This window comes from Aythya ferina (assembly GCF_964211825.1).
Source record: "Aythya ferina genome assembly, chromosome: 15".
Taxonomy (NCBI): domain Eukaryota; kingdom Metazoa; phylum Chordata; class Aves; order Anseriformes; family Anatidae; genus Aythya; species Aythya ferina.
In genome coordinates this window covers 16,766,069-16,786,042 of record NC_140314.1, presented here as the reverse complement: position 1 = coordinate 16,786,042, position 19,974 = coordinate 16,766,069, and the positions used below count along the sequence as shown (strand labels likewise).

The following is a 19,974-nucleotide window of genomic DNA, read 5'->3' as shown; positions in this document are numbered from 1 at the left end:
ATCTCGTTCAATCTGAGCAGCCTGCATGCTGCCAACAAGACATATGTTTCCTTAAAATTGCCAGGAATGCAAAGCAATGCGAGACAAGTCTAGACTAATCGCAGCATAAATGCAAGAAGCAACGAAGTGGATCCAAGTGTGTGGTGGATGATATTTGCCTGGCAAGGAAACAGTTGCAAGTGTTCAAGTCCTGGAATGAGGTAGGGGAAAGGAGAGAGGGAGAAAGAAACCCTTTCCCAGAATAGCACTTGTTTCCACAGAAGATTTCACCTCCAATCAGTGGGGAAATTCAGCTTAGTTAAATTTGCTCTCCTCTTTGTTAGGCAAATACATCTCCCTCTTTCTCAACACAAGTATTTGCAGATCAGGTTGAAGAGCCAGGTCCTGAACGTAGGTACTGTACAAGCCACGCAGTTTGATCTCACTCAAAAATTGCTTTCTGTTAAACCCACCAGATTATGCCCTGAGCTGTTGCTCTCCCCTTCTTTTGCAGGTACCTCCCTGATGCCCCTCCACCTACTGAAAACTTATTTGCAAAAATCCTGTACTTTGCCTTATGTCACTTCTTGATCATCCTAATAACACTACCTCTTAAAAAATAAAAATACATTTTTTAATGGCTTTCACTTAAAACTTACAGTGCTGCTCCTACCTTCCACAAAGTCCTGTCCTTGATCTAAACCCCAACACTGCGCAGTTTGCTCCCAAGGATGCTGTTCAAATTGCCCAACTTATTCAGTACCTATTCTGACGGGCAGACGTCAGTCCTGGACAAACGGCCTGCCTGGCGGAGCACACTTCGATTTCCTCTGACTTACATGTGTTTGTTTCCTGTGGAAACAGGCAGCAGGTCAGAGGGAAAAGGGAGGAGGGCCACACACACCCAGGGCTGCAAGCACGGTGCCGACAGACCTCTCTTGTTAGTATTTTCCTTCTCAGCTTCAAAGTTTTTCCATTCATTAATAGTCTTTGTTTAAACTAACCAGTAGCTCTCGTCCATACCCTTTCTGACAAAGTGATCTTTACAGCTTGCTGCAACACTATGGCATTTACTTACTTCCCAAAGTTTACTTAAAATTAGTGTATATATAGGTTCCAGCTATTACAATACAGCTTCGCTTGCTTTGGGGATTATTTATTTATTATTTATTTATTTATTTTTGTACGAAGACCTGTATAATAGCATTTTAGTATTGCCAAGTACCTACATTCAAACATAAGTACATTTTGTGATTGGCTTAAAAAATGAGAGGTTTCACAAAATAATTTTGGGCTTCCTTTAGATGATATTTTCTTCTTTTTTTGAATATGAATAAAGCCTTTTACCCTCATACCCAATATTCCTGTGACTGTCTTTGAGAAAATGCTAAGTGCTTTGAGACTCCTAGTGATGTTGCAAGAATTACAACACATGGCTGTCTCTCAATACCCTTTTGCACTGTTTACATAGTAGAAGTTAAAATGTAAAATTTGCAAGACTTGTTAATACCTTTAATTTATGTTTGTTATTAGAATAGTCTGTAACTCAATAAAAACTTTAGTTCTTAGTAATGGTTGGGCTCATGTTATGCCCATTTAGTGTTAATTCTTGTAATCACTATGAAACAAATTCCACTCTGTAAGAAGTTTTTAAAAGTACACAGGTCCAAATCCTGTCTGTGGCAATAGCCAGTTAAGTCAATGAGATTTAGAAATGCGTATCTGAGGTCAGAATCTAGTTCATTGTCGTTTCACACAGCACCAAAATGCTCACATAGAGCACATCCAAATCCAAATGCATATCCCACTGACTTTGGTGTGTGCTAAAATCTGTAGAGGCTGAGTTTTCTCCCTTTCCTGTAATGCTTTTCTTGTGAGATTTAGCAAAGTGATCATTAAATACTTAAACTTATGTAAGGCTTCAGTAGGAGCAATGTTCTGATCTTCTAACAGACAGCCTTAGAAGGAGCTAACACTTTGCATGCATGGAGACATACTATAATCATAAACAAAGATAATGTATTTCCAAATGGCATACAGTAAGAGCTTTTGTAGCGTGTGCTAGCCCTCAGACAATATGTTAATCCAAAAATTCTTTTCAGATGACCCAGTTGATGGACTGGAATTTTTATGTGTACATATTTGGAAGTGTACGTGTGTATGTGTGCACAAATTTATATGCAGAGAAGTGTGTCTGCACAGAGGCTTGCCGTTTAAGTGGGAAAGCTGAAGGAATGCTGTCAGTTCCTGCATGGGCCCCACAGTAAAGCACCTTATAGATGGATGAGAGTCTAGTTCTGGGTATTTACAAGTGCATTGTACAGAACAGTCACACATCAGGACAGGGTCCTCACTGGTCGAGCTGCTTGTCATTCATCTTTTGCTGTGAATGGTAAGTCTCTTTGTGTGCTTGGACATTAATAGAAAATAGGAATCCTAAATAGCTTCTTTCACTTTACAGATGAGATGAAAAATGACATTTATTCATTTCCTACATTCTAAACATCTGATGCTATTTGAAATATGCTGAAAATGAGCAATTATCTTGAGGCACAGGCAAGCAAGTTTTTTAATTTGTTCTTAATGACTTGTGAGCAGTTCAAGATTTCTGCTTTCTGGGTGACAAGGTCAGTAACCAAACTGACAAAATATAATCTTTATCTAAGCAGTACAAGTGGCTACTTTTCAAAATTGTTTCTTTATTGGAGGGCACTTTGACCTTGTTTTGGATTTTGTTTGCCCAATCATATCCTAGTCTTGCCATTTTAACCACACACGTCAGCAGATTTCAAACAATCGTAAGTTTTCTGTGACCAAGTCCTTATTTTTAATAACATGTCCTCTTTTTTAATATCAAGATCTAGACTACTGTTTTCATATCTCTAGCACAGTAACTGGTTAGAAGTCTTTTTCTTCTGTGTTTGATTAGTAAAGCTGATAGATTTAGAGGGTTGGGTTGCTATTGCGATTGTTTTGGCAGGATGGAAAGAAACATACAAGTTTATTTGTAATGTATGAAGTCCTTGACATACTGTACTGTACTTCAGAGGCTCCACGATTTATTTTTTAATTGTGGCTTGCCTTTAGTCCTTTCCAATTTCTTTCCTTTCGTTTTCCAAACAAAGCTAGGCTGTCAAAACCTAAGTTTACAGATTTTAACAGCTAGATCCAATTACCGAGCTTATTTTTTTATTTACTATTATCATGAGTCTGCACAACTCATGACTAAATAGAAGATCTCTGCATATGGGCTAAAGAGAGCCACTAGCCAGCAGAAACAAAATATCCTTCTGATTTCACCACTGCTGGACTGAATGCTTTTGCCATCATCATCCATAACCATTTTCTGAAATACTGCTTTTAAAAGTTCTCATAATGAAATCACTGCACTGGCAAATAGCTTTGTCAGATCCAGTAATAACTTTTCCAGGGGCAGCAACACAGTTTGCTTTGGCTAGTTTTGTCAGAATTTTTATTGGTTTCCTTAAAGAAATCTTACTGGTTTCCTACCACTTTAATACAAAAAGAGCATTTTTCAAGAGAACATGCAAGAGTGGGGAAGAAAAGGAAGGGCGAGCTCTTCCTTTTCAATTAAACAATCTCCACAGGTCCTGCAGATCAACATGGGAAAGAAAAGGAAAATTGGAAATAATATATCCTATATGTCTACTGCATAAATCACGGAACAGACTTCCCTGATATTCTGTGCTATTTACGCCAAAGTCTTTCACTTGTTTCAGCAAAGCCTTACTGCAGCTACCTAAAGGCTTTCATTTTCAGGTGTATTTTTGGGGAGGGAGGGACTCACACACCATTTGGTTCAGCAGGTGACAGCAGAATAAGGGGCAGTTGGGGAGTTGTACTCATTGAGATGGAGCCGGGGAAGTAAGAAAAAGAAAGTATCTTCAGAGTTCTCAGGATTTCATAAGTTTCTCAGAACACAGTTCTATGCTCAGCAAGCCTAAATAAGGACTTCAGTTCTTAAACAGTCAAGGATTATTGGGAAGCTACAGCTCTTACTTAACCTTGTTATGTTTCTTTGGGGGGAAGACAGAGTGCTCCCAAGGCTGGAGGGGTAAAGAGTATGTGAGTAAGGTTGTTTACCAAGGGCACACTAGAGGTTGTAAAGGTGTGAAACACTTTCTACAGGTATACCAGGGCTCTCCAGGACAAAAGCAAAGAACCCTCTGACACTGACAGGTGGGAAGAAGTGGTGAGGGCAAAGCTGTGAGAACCTCGGTGTGCCTCAGTGGTTTGTTAGGTGGCTGGTGGCTAATGAAGTCAGTGAGCTGATGTTCTACATTTGGCAGCTCCCTTTGTATGGCCTTTTAAACAACAAAGAGAGAGAAGAAGCCTTGTTGCTTTGTCCCTTCTTCCCCTCACAGAGCTGTCCAATGGTGGAATCATTCTCCAGCATATTTCCTAAGGCCCGCAGGAGGAAGAAATCATATTCATCTGGATTTTGAGCATTAGCAGATCGTGATTTTTCTCCAAAAAACATATGTTTTATAAGTAGATTAATTCTATCCCTAACACTTTGTGTGTTGCATAATACGGCATGGATGTTTCCAAAGAAAGTAGTTTAGGCATCTCAGTTCCAGATTACCAAACCTTCCGAGGCTGAGCATTTACAGTTGTGTTTCATATTACCTTTGAACTATCCAGGCCCTATTTTACAGAACGCCCTGTAAGAATTTTTAAGTCTAAATGAACAAAATATAGGTTTCACCTTTGTATTCCTGCATAGCTATTTGTCAGAACTTACACTAAGAAAAAGTGACTAACAATGGAAAGACTAAAGATGCAGCATAGGAAACTCTGTGAATGACAGCACCACAAAGTGCAGGCAACTTTTACTGTTCACAGAAAGCACCAGACGAAGTATTACAAATGGCTGTTTTGTGCACCTCATGTGTAAGCTGACCTTTCAAAAACCTAAAGCTGTGTGCTCGTTTTCCCCATGCTACTATACCTGAAGTGCATATGACATTTCTTCTATCAGTGTTCTTTTAAGAATGCTTTGAAGTTCATTCTACACCTTCCTAAGCATTTGGCAATTACTGCCTCTTCACATGAAAAACTAATAAAGAAAAAACACAGCTCAAACAGGAATACAGTCGTTCTCCCTTTTTTTTTTCTTTTTATTTATTTATTTTTCCCAGCCATAGGAATCAATGACTGGGTTAATTCAGCATCCACCCTGCTGGGAGACAGAAACTAAGAGGAAACTTGCAACCTGCAGCCTACATTTTAGAATATAACTGTCAAAAAAAAAAAAAAAAAAAAAAAAAAAAAAAAAAAACTTGCTATGGAAAGGTTATTTTCTCACTCATTTATACACATCAATCACCAGAAAAGAAATGCAAAGGTAGAGATCCGATATCTCAATCAGATCTAATTTTTGACATTACAGAAGAATAGATGAGAGATCTTATTGGACTTCAATTCAACTAATACCTTGAGGAATATATGAAACATCTGCTGGTGCTTAAAAAACAGGTCTAAACTTGCTAAAGAAGGCCATTATATTCAGACTTTCTTTCTTCTAATTCAGATGCTAAAGTAGAAGTGTTGTACTAAAAAGTTTGTAATTTCAACTCAACCTGAAAAGAGAATAAATTTTTGGGTCATCTTACACAAGCTCCTTATATAAACCCCTTATACCAACCCATGTGCTACTGTTTATGGGTATACATGAGCCACCAAGTCTAGAACGGTAGCCATCCTATATTCAAACACGAGAGATGCAGTAAGTGGGAGGTAGAGCAAAACTAACCAGAACAGATGGAAACAACTACAGGAAGAGAAAGACCCCTTCATCATCAAAGCCCTCTAATGCCTTGGCCAAATGGTTAATATTATCATCATTTTGGTGACATGCAGACTGGTGAACTGGACAATGAATGTTTGGAAAATTGGCTGGCTCAAAGATTTGTGACCAGTGCTGCAATGTCCAGCCGGTGACCCGCAGAATCCTTCGGGTGACAATACCAAGACCATTAACTACTGTTTAATGTCTTTATTAGCGACCTGGATGGTAGCACTGAGGGCATGCTCAGCAAGTTCACAGACTATACGGACTTGAGAGATGCAGTTGATAAGCAAGGTGGCAGGGCTGCTAATCAGAAGAACCTTGACAAAAAGGAACAGACAGGAACTGCATAAAATTCAACAAAGCTCAACAAGTGCAAAGTCCTGCAATGTGGACTGAGTGATGACAAGAAACAATTTAGGCTGGGTGCCAGCTGCCCAGGGAGCAGCTTTGCAGAAAAGGGCCTGGAGACTGTGATGGGCAAGCTACACATGAGACAGCAGCATGTCCTTGCTACAAAGGTTTGTCACCTGCTGGGTCATGTTATCAAGAGCTGTCAGAAGATTAAAGAACGTGGTTATTCCACTGGATTCCACTGGATTCCACTTTTTAGCCAACACAGGGAATACTGTGTCCAGTTTTGGTCTTCCCAGTTCAAGTGAAACATTGAAAAATTATAGAGGGCCAAGAAGAGGGACATTAAGATGATCAGAGAGTTGAAGAACTAGACATATAAAGAAATCCTGAAAGAATTGGGTTTGTTTAGCCTAGGAAAGAAAAGCCTCAGGGGTGGCCTCATGGTATTCCAATACCTGAAAGATAGTTACAGAGAAGGTGGAGGTACTCCCTTCACAAGGACACACAGTGGCAGGACAAGAAGCAATGGGTACAAGATGCTCCACAGAAAATTGTCTGGATATAAGAAAAAAATCTTCATTGTGAGGTTGTCTAAAGAAGTGCTGAATCTACCATACCAGTAATATTCAAGACTTACTCAGACAGCCTCTTAGATAACCTGATCTAAGGCCCTGTTTTCAATACAAGTTTGGAACAGGTGATCTTCTGAGGTCTATTCCAACTTGGATTTTTCTATACTTCTGTAGGTGTAAACACAGCAAAAACAAATAATGTGTGAAAAAGAAAATTATACATAATGCTGTTAATACACATCATGAAAAATGTATTCCCTTCCCACTGTCCTTAAATTTTTAAGAAACTTTTCCATAAATTGATGAGAAAGCCAAGCTATTTTTTAAAAGCAAAATAACGTTTGTATTTCTTTACAATGGAAAAGCTGAGAGATTTTATCGTCTAGTCCCATTTATTTCACTAATGATACATTATGTCTGAAAAGCCTTATGGAAAGTAAGACTCTTCAGCATCATATCTGAGTGCTAAATTAAGGCTTCTATCGCCTTCTTCACATCCCTACATTGAAATCAGCTTTGTCTGCAAGTAGTCCTATCTTTTGTCATAACAGTACAGTTTTGGATCTTTCAGCTTACAGATGTCCTGCCCTGTTCAGTGGCAGTGCGAAAGAGCAAGGATACAACTTTCAGTTGGTTGCTCACAGAATACAGACATCCATACCATTCTTCCTAGCAGATTAAGGAAAACTTTTTTAATAAATAATAAAAAGAAAAAAGGCAGCACAACTCACATATTTTTGGCTTGTCCAAAGAAATAGTAAGAATCAAACCCAAGGAAATGGCTTGAACCTGCAGGAGTGGTTCAGGCTCATTATCAGGAAAAGGTTCTTCACCAAGAGGGTGGTTGGGCACTAGAACAGGCTCCCCAGCGATATAGTCATGGCACTGAGCCTGACAGAGATCAAGGAGCATTTGGACACTGCATATGGTCTGATGTTTGGGCAGTCCTTTGCGGACCCAGGAATTGGACTCAGTGGTCCTTGTGGGTCCCTTCCAACTTGGGATATTCTGTGATTCTACATTTCTATGAAACCCTACTGAAATTTCTCAGTGAACAACAACTTTTGAGAACTCTGATATAACGTATGTTCTAAAATAAACAGTAATGCTGGAAAGGAGAGATTGTTCTTATCAATACTTCTGTTAGAACACTGATTCTCTGTTTAACTATATCTCATTGTGGAACTTCACTGTTATTTCCTATTTCTACATATTTGTGAATGAAGATTTAAAAACTGTAGCTATGTAATCACTAAATGCAAAAAAAAAAGAAATTACTGTTATTCTATTTAATTCTAAATTAATCAGAGCAACACTGATATCATGGTCTTCCTTGACATATCTGCAAATCATCTGCAAGCTTTTTCACATCAAAATTTCAGTATCTTGTGCATACAAATATGCTACTAAGACCAACACTTTAGCCTGAATTTCTATAATACTGTCTTGGTCATGATGGCTACACAGCCTGCACTTTTGAGACCTTGTTCCAAAAGTCCCTTGATTATAAAAGTGAATACCTAATAGAAAAAATACTTATTATGGGTAAATTGTGCCCACTGCTCATTCAGAGTACAACAGCTGATAGTGGGAGAGAAACATCTGCTCATTTACAAATTACACCTGCTGGTAAAGATGCAGTCTAGGATATGACAAGACAAGCAGGAAGAACTGACACAGAATGGTTGTCTTGTGTTTGCTCACTAAGAATTCTATCATCAGTAACTTTGCTTTCAAAAGCTTATCCTTCCACATAATCTTGCCAACGGAGGTACTTGGATATGCCACCTTTTCCTTCACAGTGTTATTCTCCATGCAAACAGGTCAAAGAGGAGTCGGGAAAGAGGTCAACAGCACTTTTGAGACACTTAGCAATGCATTAAAAAAGATCACTCGAAGAACATCCGTCCAGCATAAGGCTGAAAAGTAAAATCTGGATAACTTGTTTCCAGTTAAAGCCTTAAGTCATCTGGCAGCGTGTTGATACTGCTTGAAAAATATTTATTCTTAGCTTCTAAGAATGAAATATGGATGACAACTATACAACAATTATAAACACAGGCAAGAGAAATTAATGAAGAAGAAAGATGAAGAAGATGAAGAAGAAAGAACTATTTTTACCACTAAATGTTACTGTGTTTTCTTATAGGGGCAATATTACACACATTCTAGCAAGCAATGCCTTTAATGCAGTATATAATGAGATAGAACAATCAATTTTCCTCTTTCTAGTCACTTAAGTTGTAAGCAACAACATCTTTTGTTTAAAAAACAAGTGTTCTGTTTAATAGCACAATTCCACTGGCACACTTAGGTCTGTGTATGAAGGGAATGTTTTAAATAACTGCAGCTCTAATGCTTCATCCTGGTGGAGGTCAGGCTGCCTATGCTGCTAGTGGTTGGCTCAGAACAAGGTACCACTTTCTTTCCTGAAATTCCCCGGGGATTAACAAGCAGGGACCCCTCTTCTGCTGATGCTCCCAAGCTTCCTTCTTCTGCTCCTTCAAATCTACAAGCCTCTCCTCTTAGAGCCACTTTGTATTCTTATTCCTGTCTAACTACATAGCAATTACCAGAAAATATTGAATGGTCAACAGTAGCAGCCACTAGAGGACTTTGTCAGTCCCTTCTACACAGAAACTTGGGATATATGACCATATAGAAATCTACAGTTCTGCAGTTTGTACTGTTTATGGTACTGGATATTCCTGTTTGTGGTTCTAAACTGATTTATGAGCATAACTTTTTGTTTGTTTGTTTGCTTTTGAAGTTTGGAAATTGTTACAGAGTTAAAGCTAATTGCAAACTGAGTGACTGACACAGCAGCAGGGATTTCTGTCACAATATCATCTTCTCCAGTTGAATTGCTCCTAGAGGTTGGCATGGTGGTGCATGTACATGTGATGGGACTCTTTCACCTTTAGACTGTAACTTTACTTTTTAGCAAGGCAGGAGATTTCCCACAGCTGCTTGTAGCCCCAAGCACTGCACTTCAGAGGGTGAAGATGCAATGAAGTAATTCAGGTCATGCTACTAGTTTTTGAGTAGTAAATAACAGAGTGTTTTGCTCAACCGTATAGCTACTGTTTGTGTAAAGACTTGAGGAAACAACTTTAAGCAGTGATAGGAACTTACTAGGAACAGCAGATGAGACCTTCTAGCCCTCTGAGCAAGCAAAGAGACTGTACCAACACTGAAATCTGCAAGGCAAACAAAAGTTGAATTAGTCTTCAGTTTGTGAGTAGCATCGCCCGGCTGGCGACAGAATTTTTTTTCTCTCCGACGAAAAAGATGACTTCTGTCATCTCCGCTTCAGCGGAGATAACGTTCTCCGTGAAGCAGGCTTTGCCTTAACATGACTGTCTCTCCGGTCGGCCTCGGGCCGCTCCCTCACTCCCTCAGCGGCTCAGCCTGCCGGCTCCCCTGGTCCCGGGCCTTTTCGCACCGAGCCCGGCCGGGAGGAGGAACGGGCGGCCTCCTGACAAGCAGCCGACGGCCGCAGAACCGCCGGTCCCCGGCGCCTCAGCGGGGCGGCGGCGTTGAGGAGGCGCGTTACCGCGGCGGGCGACCGACGCGAAATGGCGCCTCCCGGCCGCCCCGCCACGTCCCCCTGGGGGTCTCCCTTCCCCCCCTACAAGCTCCGCTGGGCGCTCCCCGCGCCATCCATCCTCGCTGGTACCACTGAAGGCGCTCGCCGCAGAGCCTGGCGGGCACCGCGCCGTCCCTCAGTGCCGGGCGGCGGGCAGAGCGCGGCACTCCCGGGCGGCCCGTCCCGCCTCGACGGACGTGCATCCTGCTCCCCGCCCGCCCTCGGCGGGCTGCCACAGCCTGCCCCGGGCACACCTTCCCCTTCTGCAGGGCGGGGATGGCGGAGCCCCGCGCTCACGGCACTGCCCCGGCCGCAGGGGGCGGCGGAGTGGAAACGGGCGGGGGAAAGTTTCTCCCGTGCTCGCCCCGTCCCTCCCTCTCGGGGCGCGCACACACACACACACGCACGGAGACACCTCTGCCTTCGCAGGCGGCCGAGGAGCACTTTTGAAAATTATTTTCTTTCCACACCCAGCCCGCGTCTGACATCATTTCTGCAGGAGGGAAGGCAGGAGGCAGCCGCCGCCGCCGCCGCCGCCGCCGGACGGTTGCACCCGGGCGGAGAGCCGCCGCCGGCCCCCGGCAGTGAGTACGGCCGGGCTGGGCGGGGGACGTGAGGGGCTGGGGCCTGGCGCCGGCACCAGGACCGGACGGGACGGGAGGTGCGTGAGGGAAGGGGGGAGCCGCTTTGCAACCGGGGGGAGGAAGAAACCGCGACAAAAATACGAAAATATAATCGGGGGGGGGGGGTTGTTTACTACGCTGCCCCCCTCCGTCCCGGCCACGGAGCTCGACCCGGCCGCCCCCCAAGGGGCTGTGTGGGGCCGGGCCGGGCCTCCTGAAGTTCGCCGTCTCTCTTCTCCGCTCTTTTTTTTTTTTTTTTTTTTTTTTTTTTTTTTTTTTTTTCTCGTTGATGGGATTTGAAAGGAGTTTGCGTACACTACGGTAAGATTTGATTGTTTTTGGCAGCTCACCCCCTCTAGTGGAAAGAAAATACATTTATATATAATTCAGTGCAGATTTGGGTTTATGGCATTTTTGCCAGTGCTAGGCGTTTTTCCACTTGAGTCGAGCTACAGGTCCAAAAAGCCATTCTGCCTGTCCCATTGGTGCTTTTTGCAGCTGTGATGCCCGGCTGACACCTGGGACATTAACGTGCTAGGTACTGGAGGGGCCATTCAGCTTCAGCAGCGCGGGCTGCTCGTGGAGCTGGGTATTCCATCTGAGAGGTCAGCTCCTTGTTTGGACATCTCTGAGATTAATACTGCACAGCTCGCCTTTCCCTGACTTCCCTGGGGCTCGATCAGAGCCCACTGCCACCAAGAAATCTGCCGCTCAGTCTCTCTGTTAAATTCTTGGCAGAAATGCTTTGTTCACATGGTGCAGGGAGGTGGTGTGGTTTGGTTTGGTTTTGTTTTGTTTTGCTTTGCTTTTCAGCACCTGAGAATACTTTGGAAATGATGAGTAATTACTGCAGTTGAGCATTGTAGAAGTATCTGACTTCATAGAGGTGTGTGGAGAAACCCTCGGGATAGCTATAATCTGCACATTTTGATGTGTAAAATCACATTTTCTTAGAGTTTTTTAGGAGTTTTAGAAATAGGGTTGGAGTTTTAGAACTAGGGTTGGCCAGTCTCCATCAAAAAAGAAAAAGCAGCACTTTCTCTTCCCTTACTTTCAGACTCCTTACATCCAGTGCTGGTATGTTAACTGTGTAAAGTAGGCCTTCTTGCCTGCCTGAGCAGATATTTTTGCTGTCAAATGAAAAATACCCTGTAATGACACTTCCATCTGGACCTGCTCTATGACTTGAATTTTGGAAGCTTTGTTGCCCAGGCAGTGTTGGGCAGTTCAGGAAAAGGGCTGCCGGGACAGATGGCAGGTGGCTGCAGAGGTGGGCAGGCATGTGATGAACACACGCAAGTGGTTCAGCATGGGGAAAAAGCCGAGGCGCCTTCTGCATCCCATTGTGAACTTGTAAAATCAAGCTGGAGAATGGATACCTGTAGGAAGGTTCCTCCTCTGTGCTGAATAAAGATGCATACAGGTTTTGTCACTTCAGCTGCATGGCTGATGTAGGTTTTATCAAGTAAGCTGCATACCCAGCCAGGCCGGGCTGATTTTGAGGAAACCAGGAATTATTCTGCTAACTGATTAGCTGTCAACATTAAGTGTGAAATGAGTGAAATGCATTAATACCATGAAATCTCTTCATTGGTTTCTTGTTAGCATACTCCTTCAGGAAAGAAAACAGTCTCTTGATATTATTTCAAATAAAAACAACACAATACTAGTAGGCAAGACACTACTGGTGGTGTATGATTTATTTGTGATCTCTGAAAGGAATTCTGTCATAAACACCCAAACAGTGTTGGTTGTGTTGTGGGTCTGCCAGTGAGGAAAAACACTGTATGCTATTTGCTTACACAGATTTAAAGCCTTGCTAATAATGGAAGTTGTTCAACAGACAGAGCAGGTTAAGACTGATGGCTGCTCTTGGCCTTCATATTCTCAGACAAGCTCTATTGCAATTCTCAGATGCCATAGTTACTATTTCTGGCCAACGCTGCTTAAAAGAAATCATCTTCAGCTTCATCTTGTACTCAGTGATGGTTAACGATTGATCATGCCTTGATTTATTAGCATTTCTTGCTTCCCAGTTGTTTTGTATCTTTCTGTCACTTCCATTTTCATGCCTTTTATTTTGTGGTGTTGTTTGTCTCAAGGTTGTTAACCATCTTGGGTTTGAAGTTCCTACAATGATTAGAAGAATGTTGAACTGATGAGTCCCATATTGGTATTTAGAGGAGCAAGACCTTCCTGTGTTTTTGCTAAATATATTAGTTGTAGTCCGTCTCCTTTCATAATGCTGTTTTCCTGTCCATTTAAAAATGAGAGGTATTTAAAAATGAAAGGCAAAAGGAGACTTTTATCTTTTTTTTTTTTTTTTTCACTTCTCTGGTTTGTGCATATTCTGGTTTTGCACTTAGACTTTGTGTTCTATTTGTGTCTAGAATGTCATGTAAGACATGATACCACCTCATAAATCACTACAAGAATGCTTTTAATTAGAGATAAGTAGGTCTCTGGGGACAAGGTTTTTGTATTGCTAGCCAGCAGAAGATATTCTTTCCAGGTCCTACTGCCACATTCCTGTTGGAAGAAGACCCAGCAGAAAAAGGCACTGTTTTATACAGGAACTAATAAGAAAGAGATTTATTCTGAAGTGTACCAAACACTTTATATATAAAATCCATATAATATTTCAACACAGCCAAATTTGAAAGTGGAAAGGAATGCACGTCTTTTATTGAAATCACATTGGTCTCAGATGGAAAGCAGCGCTAAGCCACAGCGCTAAGGAATTCCATTCATGGAGCTGTTGGAGCTGTTCAACATTTGTTAGGTTTTGTTTGTTGTTTTTTTTTGTTTTGTTTTGTTTTTTGTTTTTTTGATGCTCAAAGCAAACCAGTGATCTTTGTGGTGTGGTCTTGGTATTTACTGTCTTTGTTGAAAGCTTTACTATTTTAGAAAGGAGATAATTTTGTAGCATATATCTCACTGTATCAGGTGATGCTCATGACTTCATCAGGAAGATAAGCATCTCAGGTTTTAGAAAACAGATCTGGCTGGGTGGGATTCAAGAGAAAGCCTGATGGCCTGAATTCATCCATCAAAGGAATTATTATTTCTTCACTAAATAAGGAAAATGTAATTACACCTTTTTATGTTGCCTGTGAAGTTTCATGGGCAGGTTTAATGATGGTATGTGCATGCCAGATGAAGCCTCATAATTTGGGTGTGACCTTAAAATACAACCCTCTGGCTGTATAGAGACATTCACAGGAGTCTGTAGGTTGAGCAGAAAGTGGACTGACTCAAGCACCCTTTGGAGATGGCTATAGGATATATATTTGTGGTTTACTTCTCTGGTTCTTAAACACTACACCTTGTCTGGAACTGCACAGGGTGCAGACAGCAGAGGTGGGCGGTCTGAACGCTCCCTTGGGTGCCCAGTGCAGGCACAGAAGGGGACACATGCCCTTCTTCCAGGCAGAAGTCCCTGGTGCTGCTGCTGAGCTATGCGTTTTTTGGGCTCACCTGGTCTGCAAGGCTGGCAGCCCTCAGTCCGTGGAAGCTGTAAACCAGCAGCATAACTCAAACTCAGAACCAAGCCAGGTATGTAAGGGCAGCCCACCCGGCACAGGGGGCCGTGGGGTGGATCGCTGTTGGGGCAGGAGGTGGCCAGGCTCTGCTGCCACAGAGCCATGCACCTGCCGGGTGCAGCTCTGCAGCAAAAGTGGTGTTAGAAGTCCTGCTGATCTTGAAGCTTCCCTTTCCATTGCAACAGTTACAAAGTAGCATGTAAAAATGGTGTTCTGAAGGTTGATCCACTGGAACAGGCTGCCCAGGGAAGTGGTGGAGTCACCATCCCTGGAAGTCTTCAAAAGACGTTTAGATGTAGAGCTTAGGGAAATGGTTTAGTGGGGACTGTTAGCGTTAGGTCAGAGGTTGGACTCAATGATCTTGAGGTCTCTTCCAACCTAGAAATTCTGTGTGATTCTGTGTGATTGATTGCTGGGTTGAGTATTAAATCCAGTCACATGCCACGGTGTTGCTGTGAGACAAAACAGTAGTAGTGGAGGAAGAGTTTGCTTTCTGTTTTATAGCCAACTGTTCTACAGTCAATAGAGATGTTATTTTCGCACTCCTGATAGATGATGTGTAAACCCTGAAATAACAAAAATCCAAATTTCTCAATACAGCGCTAGTCATAGCCAAATCAAAACAAGCAGTTTGAAAATGTTACAACAGTGAATGCAACACATTTAATTGCTAGCAATTTCCATAGAGCATCTGCCAAAGTTAAAACAATATCAGCTTTCATTTCTACTGAATTAAACACATTGCTTTCAATCTGGAAAAACAGACCTTTTCTGCCTTTGTTTGTTGGTTAATTAGGTGGAACAACATAAATCACTCAAGCTGTTCTGTTGTATCTGGATTAGTCTTTGGATAAGCAGAAGTCTATAGTCAGTAGAGCCCAGGTTCTTTGTTAATTCTGGAATTAACACTGCAGGTGTGGGTTATGCTTGTTTGTCTCTCCCCTCTCTCCCCTTTTCTCATTTTCTATTTTCTTTTTTGTTTCTTTACTTTTTTTTCTTTTTTTTTTTTAATTAGATCAGACAGATGACACATTTAAGCTGTCAACCCGATGAAAAAGGTCTGGTGTTACACATGGTCTGTCCCTCCCTTCCCCGATGAGGCACTGAGTGGGGGCAGCCTCAGCACCGAAACATGGCCACGCAGTGTCTCAAGCAGGGGTGAGGCCTGGCCACACCTCAGTTCAGTTACTTGCTGCAGGAGCAGGTTCCCAGGCAGCTTCCCACAGCTCAGTAGCTCACTGGAGTACCCCATCCATGTCCCTGTCCCAGCTGCAGGTGGCTGTGTGCTCAGCCCCTGGACCTGCGGCAGGATGGTGCCAGCAACCTGCAGTGAGCTCTGCAGCCCCGCACCAGAGCTGCCAGTGCTGGGAGGCAACAGGGGCCTGTGGAGCACCTTCAGGAAGAGGTACAGGCCTTGCTCGTTGCAACTTTACCACCCACCCGAGAAATTAATCCTGCCTTAAAGCCACTTGCATGTTGTTGGTCCCATGGTTGTGTCCTGTGTTACTCCACTGCACAGATCTATGCTTGGCTTTGCTCCCAGCAGCACCTGAAGTCTTTGAAGGAAAGAAAGGAATCCAGCAGTGCTAAGGCCATGTGTATCCTGCTAAAGCATGTTGCAGAAAATATGGAGACCCAAACCAGGCTGTTGGCAAAACCTTCATAGGTGTACCCAACTGGAGGGACCTCTCGGGTCAGCCCTACTCCCCAGCTTATTCCCACTCTATCACTTAATCCCTGTTTGCGAAGGCAGCTCTTCTATTTATTTATTTTTTTTATTGCTGTGGTAATGATAATGTTGTTCCAAGAACCTGAGAGCTCTGAGAGCTGTAATTTCCAGCCTGAATGTGCTCACACCTGATTTATAGCCATTTATTCTCATCTTTAGGTTACATGGTTCTTTTTCCTTCTGTGTGTCTGCCTTGACCTGCAAGCAAGCACATTGCCAGTCTGTCTTTGTCTTTGGAGGTGAACAAGCCAGAACGAGAAGTTCTTGTCTTGTTTAGCTTAGGAGAACTAGCCTGTAGTACTTTTAGACCAGCTTGATTGTTAGGAGGGTTTTAATGTATGCCACAATTTTGTTTATACTGAAGTGGTGTCTGGAGTACAACTTAGAGCAAACTGGCTGAACAGAAAGGTTGTATTTAATGCCTGAAATGGGATGCGTGGGTGTTTTCCAAATTTGTGAGTATACAATTAAGCTCTATACATACACACTTAAAGGTATTTAGTAGTGTTTTTTTCATGGCTCTGTGAAAGAGAAAACATGCATGTGTTGTAAGAGACCCAAACCTGTAGTATACAGGCAGTTCCTTCTTTGAAATTACTGCTGGATTTTCTCAATTTTTGCCTCTTGAGAATGGATCTCTTGAACAGAATGCTGCCATGGGGCATCTTTCATTTAAAAAGCTAGCATTTTTCTAAAGGCATGTGACTATTTAAAACTGAAGGTGAATGAGCAGATGGTGGAGGTCACAAGCAACAGCCACGTAATGGGAATGAGAGGGGAAGTGTAACCCTTCCAGGTGTTACAGCCACATACCTTACACCAGTGTGCTTTGTGTTGGACAGGTTAAGTCTGAGATTAGGATCTATTGTAAATGTGCAGGTACATGACAGCTTTAGGGAAAAAGCAGAATGTATTCTTTTCAATCAATTTTTGGATTGATTTGTGAGGAGGGTGCTGGTTTGTGGATCTGTCCACCTGGTATAGGTAGCTGGCTTGTATAATTGCAGCTTTTTACCCGCTAAATTTTCTTCTCAGCACGTGGTAGCTGGGACACTTCTCTTCCAGCTCTTGCTGGAGCATTTGAATACATCTATCTTGAGTCTTTTAAGCTCAAGACTCTTTTCCAGGATTTTCAGGTAAGGTGTCGAAAGGCTCCTTCTCCCTGTGAGTGCCACTTCCCCACACCACAGCAGAGCATTGTGCTAGTGTTTTCCCATACGCCCTGCCTGTTTTCTTTTGCTCTTCCCACAAAGGCTCCATGGCAAAGCGACTTTGTAGTGCAAGGCCACAGTGAAAGGAGTGGTATGGCAAGTCTAAACCCAGTCTGAACTTGTTTGCAAATAAATGACTGTCAGAGTTACAGAAGTGGCAGCAGCACTGGCATCCCTAGGTCAAAGCCTTATTAAAAGCATTCCTAAGGAATTAGAAACATCAATTTCTTTGGTTCTCAGTAGCTAGCAGCTAGATAGCCAGTTTTGCTGCAGTTTTTTTTTCTCATTTTTGATTGGAAAGGTATGGGATAGCAGGGTTATAATTTCCCAGACCTCAGAGTTCTGGTTTAATAGCACAGATCTGATGAGGAGGATATGCTGAGAGTGGAGGAAGTCCAGGGAAGATCTGCCAGGCCTCACTGGCAGACTGGTAAGCATGGTCTGTCCTGCTTTTGGTAGTGGGGTTTCTGAGGAGGAGCTAAGATTTAGCATGAAATAGGTGCTTCAGGATCCCCTCACACCTAGGTCATCAGTAGGCCAAGAACATGAGATTATTCACTGTAAGTTTACTGTTCTCCAGGCAGTCCCATACCATGGACAAACATCCAACTGCCATAACAAAAGGTTTTATTAAGCTGTGGGTACACATTAACGTTCACCTTGGTGCAAGCAAACAGCAGACCTCAGGGCGTTGGTTTCAAGGCAAGACTTCCTGAAAGAAGTTGGATAAAAACCCAGGTCACACTGTATTGTGCCAGTTTGTCTCCAGGCCCCCGTACTTCACTGTAAAATCCAACAAGCTGGCACTCTTAGCTGCTGAGATTGAGGCTTTTTAAGATAGCCTGCTGCAAGGGCACCAAAAACATAGATCTGGGGAATGATCCTGTTTTCATTTTTTGCCATTGGATCAAACAGACAAATATTGTAGTCCAAAGAGAAGAAGCTTTAGAAAATGTTGTGAATTCAATTTTTGTGGTATTGATTTCTTTTTCTTTTTTTTTCTTCTTTTTTTTTTTTTTTCTTTTTTTTTTTTTTTTTAACGGAACAGCAGTGGTTGTATATTGAGAACATTGTTTCATTTCCTTCTAATTTCCTCGCTTTGTGATAAAGGACTTTGAAAAATAGCTGTATGTGTAAGGTTCCTTTAAGTCAAGTAACACATTTTACTACCTATTACTGGAAAAATTACTCTTTCCTGTCCTAGCTGATGGGATGCTATCTACAGAGCCAGAGTTCAGATGTATCCAAGAGCAAGGACACATGTACATTACATACAAGTTACAAATTACATACAAATCTTCAGTTCATAGACCTAAGGGGATTAATATAAGAATAAGCATTCTGAATCTTTTTAGATTTTAAAAGTTTGCATCTGACTAGTTCTACAGTATCTTCAATTCCCTGATAACAGAATACGAGCACAAATGGAGAGACTGCCACATTTGCTGGTAAACCTGTATTTTAGCTGCTGAATTACACTTACAAATAAGACTTTAACAAATGTGAAAACAAATTTTTCTTTGCAGGTTGTACATCTGTGCGCTCTAACAGTAGCAGCTCACTTCATGCACCAGAGAGCTATCAATGTGTTTTTCAGGGAATATCAGCAGCAGAGTCTTTACATGCAGTAAATCTACATGCAGTGTTAGTTTTGTGTTAGACAAATGATCCAATGAGAATTAATCAAATGATGAATTAATGTATGGATACTACCACAGACTGTGAATAGGGCCAGTGTATACAGTCATGGGCCACCAGTATTTCATACACCACTAGAGGTTGAAAATAGAAGTGTAACTGGTATGTGAAGAATTAAGGAAGTGATATTCTCTGCATCTCTAAGAAGTTTTAATCCGGTATCACTTGAATGAAAAAGCAGTTGGCAAGAGCAAGCAGTAAGTGTGACTGGAGTTTATATAAGTGGTTTACCAGGAGGTAACTGCATAGTGGTGGCGAGGAAAGGTGGCTGCAGGAGGCTGGTGGCACCTCCTGCATAACGAAGAAATTAACTGGAAAAAAAGCTCGTTAGCAGAGAATCGAGCATTAAAACCATGCTGTGGTACGCAGTCTTATGTGCTGGTTGGCTTGGAGAATATCGAAAGGACAAAGTGTAGAAAGGAAGTATGAGTTTGAGGATTATTTGCCTTGTTTTAAGGAACATCACTCAGTAAATTGTAGCTTGTAATGTTGGTGTTTTCATTTGTTAAATTAACTTGGGCAGAAGTAAGGAAATTGGAGTGAGTTGTTTCAACTGGTATAATTGTCCTCTTGATGTTAAATTTCCTGAATTTCTTGTCTTTTATGTTGTTTAATATTTAGGCATTAGAGAACTGTTGAAACCCTCAAAACTTTTGATAGGCTTGCTCTCTGAAGTTACTCCACTTTTGGCTCCAGTTTGGGGAACCACACAAGAAAAACAGAACCCTTTGTATTTGGTAAAAGAAAAAAAAAAAGTGAAAATGTTTACTGTGTCAATCCATTCCTTGTAAACCAGGGAATATTATGGACCTTTAGAGACAATGGTACAGGTACAACATTCACTGACTCCTGAGTTGTGTCT

General features: G+C 42.1%; 1 protein-coding gene and 1 long non-coding RNA gene across 9 annotated transcripts in view; one reads left to right on the top strand and one right to left on the bottom strand.

The window, feature by feature from the left end:
* The window catches only part of LOC311445147, an 84,181-nt gene extending 73,695 nt beyond the window's left edge, over positions 1-10,486 (bottom strand). The window contains exons 1-2 of one of the 3 annotated variants that reach the window (XR_014698237.1): positions 10,400-10,486; positions 9,856-9,920 (exon numbers count right to left, since the gene is read on the bottom strand). This is a non-coding gene — a long non-coding RNA (uncharacterized lncRNA). Of the gene's footprint in view, positions 1-652; positions 742-9,855; positions 9,921-10,399 lie in introns of those variants that run through there. The other 2 variants (XR_014698238.1, XR_014698239.1) reach the window with 2 other exon arrangements.
* Positions 10,202-19,974, top strand: part of EMP2 (epithelial membrane protein 2) — a 23,305-nt gene continuing 13,532 nt past the window's right edge. The window contains exon 1 of one of the 6 annotated variants that reach the window (XM_084536897.1): positions 10,202-10,893. In XM_084536897.1, coding sequence (XP_084393023.1) covers positions 10,299-10,893 — 595 coding nt within the window. In that variant the 5' untranslated portion in view covers positions 10,202-10,298. Of the gene's footprint in view, positions 10,971-19,974 lie in introns of all 6 variants that reach the window. The other 5 variants (XM_084536896.1, XM_084536898.1, XM_084536900.1 and 2 more) reach the window with 5 other exon arrangements.